The sequence below is a fragment of the Sprattus sprattus genome, assembly GCF_963457725.1.
Source record: "Sprattus sprattus genome assembly, chromosome: 19".
Lineage (NCBI taxonomy): Eukaryota > Metazoa > Chordata > Actinopteri > Clupeiformes > Clupeidae > Sprattus > Sprattus sprattus.
The window spans coordinates 18,617,944-18,622,943 of NC_137917.1; the positions used below are offsets into that span (position 1 = coordinate 18,617,944).

Genomic DNA, 5,000 nt, shown 5'->3' on the forward strand with positions numbered 1-5,000 from the left:
GACTGTATGTATGAGGTTGGTCTCAGGAGACCAAACAGACCCTTTTAGTCTTAATGAAGGGTTCAGACAAGGGTAGACAAAGATGGGGGCCTCTCTATCCATCTCCCTCTCTCCGCGGCCTTCATTGTTCTCTCTTTTTCTTCTTCTTTGTATCTTTGTCTTTCTCTTGCCCTCTCTTACACAGCTAATGGGATTATGTTGTGATCGAAGGGAAGCTATTTAAAAGGCTGTTTATGGGCAGAGTTGTTTTCCATTACCTATTTTCACTTTAGATTATGCATTAGGAAAAGACTGAAATAAACAGACACTGTAGTTCACTTAAAAATCTGCCTGATAAAGTCTGTTTGTGTGTGTGTTAATGTGTTTCTGTGTGTTTGTAATAATGCTCTTATCCAGCCAAACCCTACTGTTTTTCACACCAGCTGAGGAAGGCCTCTGTTGTAAAGCTGATGCTCTTATTGCTTCTATGCTGCCTTCTGGGAAACTCGTAGTCATGAGGTCATGATGTTTGTCCCCGCCCCATTCCAGGCCTGTCTCACTGGACAAGAGCCTATCAATCATCCGAGCACCCACCAAATTTGTTAAGTGTCTTTGACCTGATCCTCTTCTCAACACGCTGTTGGGACTTCCCAGGCGATCCACCCCTTATTTCAGCCTTTGAGAAACTCCAAGCACGCTGTGATGCTTTGGCCCATTGTGATGTAACAGGCCATTGTGATGTAATTGGCTCATTATGATGTAATTGGCCGTAACAATGTGGAGAGCAAGAGGTCCTGGGAGATGGAGGATAGAGGAAGCACTTAAATTAAATATTAGAGACCACCAGGGTTGAGAGGTTGACAGATGTTTTAGTACACGTGCTGCAGGCTCAGTTATCATTCTGCTACTTTCCCTTCTGTATATCAGGGACTCAATGTGTGTGCCTCAAAATACACCAAACAATTCGCTTTCTAAGCACAGACTCTGAAAGCACAAATAGTTTTTAACACATTATACTCGCACTGTTCCTTCATGAAGATGACACACACACACATATTTAATACAACAATTCAGATGTCAATTAACACCTTCTTACAGTATAAATACCAACACAATGCAAACTGTCCCTGTGTACTGTACATGGGTTTGTGGACTTGCAGTTGGGAGCGAGGTCATCCTTAAAAATATGTGAATTGCTGTAACATTAAAATCTAAACAAATGGTTAGGTAAGTATGTAAAACTTTGTTTTTACTCCCAATCACCAAAAGAAACGTGGCAAAAAGGACCTTATAAGAACACTATAGTCTTCTTCTAATCGTGTAGACTTCTAATAGGTCCTCTTTGCCACTACTAAGAAATTGCTTTTGTGCCGTCAGGGAAATTATTTTCCTGTTTGGTCACAAAGAGAAAGTTATAGTTGGGGGGGGTCAAGGTGGGCCCCATTTGATTGTCGGGCGGGTTATGGCAGACCAGCATAACTTTAAGGATGTCCTGAACAGGAAGTGCTGGTACGGGGAGCAGTTTCCTGAGGTAGTGGAGACTTCCTCAGACAAGGAAACTCAGGCCATTGTTTTAAACAGGCGATGCCATTGGCTAGTTAGCAGGGCATTGGAATGCATTGATTTGTTGTCAGTCTGAAAAGCGCCTCAGAGATGGAACAGAGAAACGGCCGGTAGGCGTCTTTATCTTTCTTTTGTCCTGAGACAGAGTTTTATGCCATAAATCTTTTCAAACAACTTTTTAATTAAAATGTTCTGTGTTTGGCCAACTGCTGTACGTTGTGTTGCCTGATTTTAAAGTTTTTTAAGACCGAAAACAACTAATTATTGTGGAGAAGCTTGATTGGAGTTTGGGCTGTATTTACAGAAACCTTGCCACTCAAACTTGATTTCAGCCTCCAGCTCAAGTTGTAGCGTCTCTGATTACACACTTTAAGAAGGACTAGTAGGCTAATTGAGTGTTCTCATTGGCAGTTCAAGGTGTTGTTTTGATTTGAAACAAAACTGCAATGTTGAAATTCTTCAAGATTGTTGCAAAGACAGCTCATAAAAACTCAAGAATATCAAGAGAGAATTTTTTGTTTTCCTGTCTATTAAAATGTTTAAGATTTGTACGGAAACATGATGAATGCTTTTCCAACCATTCCAAACTGTTTCATAGATACATAGTTCTGTCTGCTGTATTTAAGAGGTGTTACTTTATGAGTGTGTGCTACATTTATTTCATGTATGGCTGAGTGATTACCAGGCCTTTACCTTGCCATGTGTTGTGCCTTACCTGTGCGGTTCTATGAGAAAACCGATGACTAAATTGAGGTGTTGTCTGTCTGCAGAAGTAACTCTCAAGGTGCACCTGAGTGACTCCAGCACCCACCAGCCTCTCCCTGGAGTCACTGTGGAGATCTTTGCCAACCACACCTCTGTTGCCACGGAGACCTCGCTCGGTGACGGCAACGTCTTCCTCAGGTTCAGCTACCGCCTCGGCGACCTGCTGGTGGTCACGGCCACGAAGCGAGGCTATGTGCCAAACTCCGCCCCGTGGCGTCCCACCAGACTGCCAGGTAATGACCAACCAACCTTAGCAACAGATCTTAGCAACAGACCTTGAGCTTCTCTCTCCCTCCCTTTCCCTCCCTCCCCTTCTCTCTGTCTCGCTCCCTCTCCCTCCTTCCCTCCCCTTCTCTCTCTCTCTCTCTCTCCTTCCCTCCTCTTCTCTCTCTCTCTCTCTCTCTCCTTCTCACCCCTTCTCTGCCCTCCCACCCCTCACTCATTCTAGTGCTTTCTCTCTTTCTCAATCATTATCCTCTCTCTTTCTATTTCTCAAACTTATTATCTCTTCCTCTCTCTACCTCTCTCTCCCTCTTATTTTATATGTTCAACTCTTCTTGTCCCCTATCCTCCTTTCTTCAGTTCCTCTTCACCCTCTTCTTTCTTTCGCACCCCTTCTCTCTGACCTCTTCTCTCTGACCTCTTCTCTCTGACCCTCTCTCTCCTTCTCTCTCTCTCTCTCTCTCTCTCTCTCTCTCTCTCCCCCCCTATCTCTCTCTCTCCTTCTCTCTCTGTGGGTGCGAGGATGTTATGAGGTTATTGGGATTAGCTGCTCTCACACACTGGGGGGTTTGCATCCAAACTACACTAATGGACCACCTGCTGCCATAGGCACACACACACTTAGACATGCACACACACACTAAGACATGCACACACACACACTTAGACATGCACACACACACTCTGTGATACTGGCATAAGTACAAATGCGCACACATACATGCACAGACATTTCACTGAGGTACATAAACAAACAAGACAGTCAGCCACTCATGACACATTCTCGAAACTCACACACACACACACACACACACTCACTCAGTGTGGACACATGCGTCCAATTTCCGATTTCAGTCCGATTTAAATTGGATATTGGACACATGTGACTCCCCAGAACTAGATTCATTGTGTCCAGCTTGAGTCCGACTGGACTCCGATGTAAACCCCTGGACACACGATTCGATTCCGCTGGGAATTGGACTGGGCGCGCATGTGTCTCTCGAAACTAGATTGAAATTGGACAACAACAACTTTTGCACGTGCTTGAGATCGTGCCCACAGACATATACATGCATCATATATGTCTATGATATGATAATCGCTGCTAGACGCTCAGTTCTTGTGCTCCCTCTCATTCACGTTGAAATACTGAAAGCGAAACTGAAACTTATAAACTGCAACGCAACTGTTTGGGACAGAATGCGCTAATTCAGTGAACAAATATTTTCATATTACTTTTTCACCAGTTGTTAGTCATGTAATCCTTTCATATCGATGTGAATCAATCAATACTAATACAAAATTAACTGTGGTGTGTTTTTGTTTCATTTCACAACGTATTTACTGTATAATCAACGGTAGCAGATGTAAACATTCCGCATTTGATTTGAACTGACACGGCCAAGAACTAGTTGTGTCACTGCCATGTGCTTAGAGATAGAGCAGTTAACCCCCCATGGAGACCCCATGGAGAGAATTGAATGGGATCGAAGTGCTGCCATCATGTGCCCGCACTGACTGAAGTGCAGAATCAAACACACTCGTAGACACACACACACACACACACACACAACAGTGACTGAGTGAGGGAGTAAGATCCTTAAGCTAAAGGGATTAACACACTAACCAGCTCTGCTTTAAAGTAAACAAAGAGAGGTGTAGACTGTCCACACAGACAAAAAAAAAATCTCTCACACACACACATACATACATACATACACACACACACACACACACAGGGTTAATGAGGAAAGGAAGGGATTAATGGTTAAATAGGAATGTGCTTTAGTAGATCTGGAGTTAAACTCTTGATTCATGCAGGGCTTTTGTGTCTGTTTGAGAGGGGTGCACGTTTCATATGTGTGTGTGTGTGTGTGTGTGTGTGTGTGTGTGTGTGTGTGTGTGTGTGTGTGTGTGTGTGTGTGTGTGTGTGTGTGTGTGTGTGTGTGTGAGAGGCGAGCACGTTTCATGTGAGTACCCTGTAGTTGAGGGGCTATAAGGGAGAATGACTGCCTGTCTGCCTGTCTGTCTGTCTGCCTGTCTGTCTCTGTCTGTCTGTCTGTCTGTCTGTCTGTCTGTCTGTCTGTCTGTCTGTCTGTCTGTCTGTCTGTCTGTCTGTCTGTCTGTCTGTGTAACCTAGCCTTAACGCCTGGGTCCCAAGGCAGCCTGGTCTCATCATCCACAGAAACCCTCAATACACACACACACAGTTTGCACAAATGTTTGTGTGTGTGTGTGTGTGTTTGTGTGTGTGTGTCTGTCTGTGTGTGTGGCAGAGCATGCATGGGGAATATCTCTATGTTGTGTGCAGGATGCATATTATATGAGGAGATAACCAACACCCACTTTTCACTGTGTGTGTGTGTGTGTGTGTGTGCATGTATGCATGCAATAGTCTTCTCCTCCCTCAGTCTGGACCTGCTCCCTGAGAGGGCTGCAACTCTGATGGTGTATGAAGATGTGGTGCAGAT

The 5,000-nt window shown here is 44.3% G+C and overlaps 1 protein-coding gene across 1 annotated transcript in view; it reads left to right on the forward strand.

The window, feature by feature from the left end:
* fam171a1 (family with sequence similarity 171 member A1) overlaps positions 1–5,000 on the forward strand; it is a 35,507-nt gene that overhangs the window by 12,660 nt on the left and 17,847 nt on the right. The window contains exons 2-3 of the mRNA XM_080857672.1: positions 2,313–2,540; positions 4,925–5,000. The exon at positions 4,925–5,000 is cut by the window's right edge and continues 17 nt beyond it. Coding sequence (XP_080713798.1) covers positions 2,313–2,540; positions 4,925–5,000 — 304 coding nt within the window. The remainder of the gene's footprint in view (positions 1–2,312; positions 2,541–4,924) is intronic.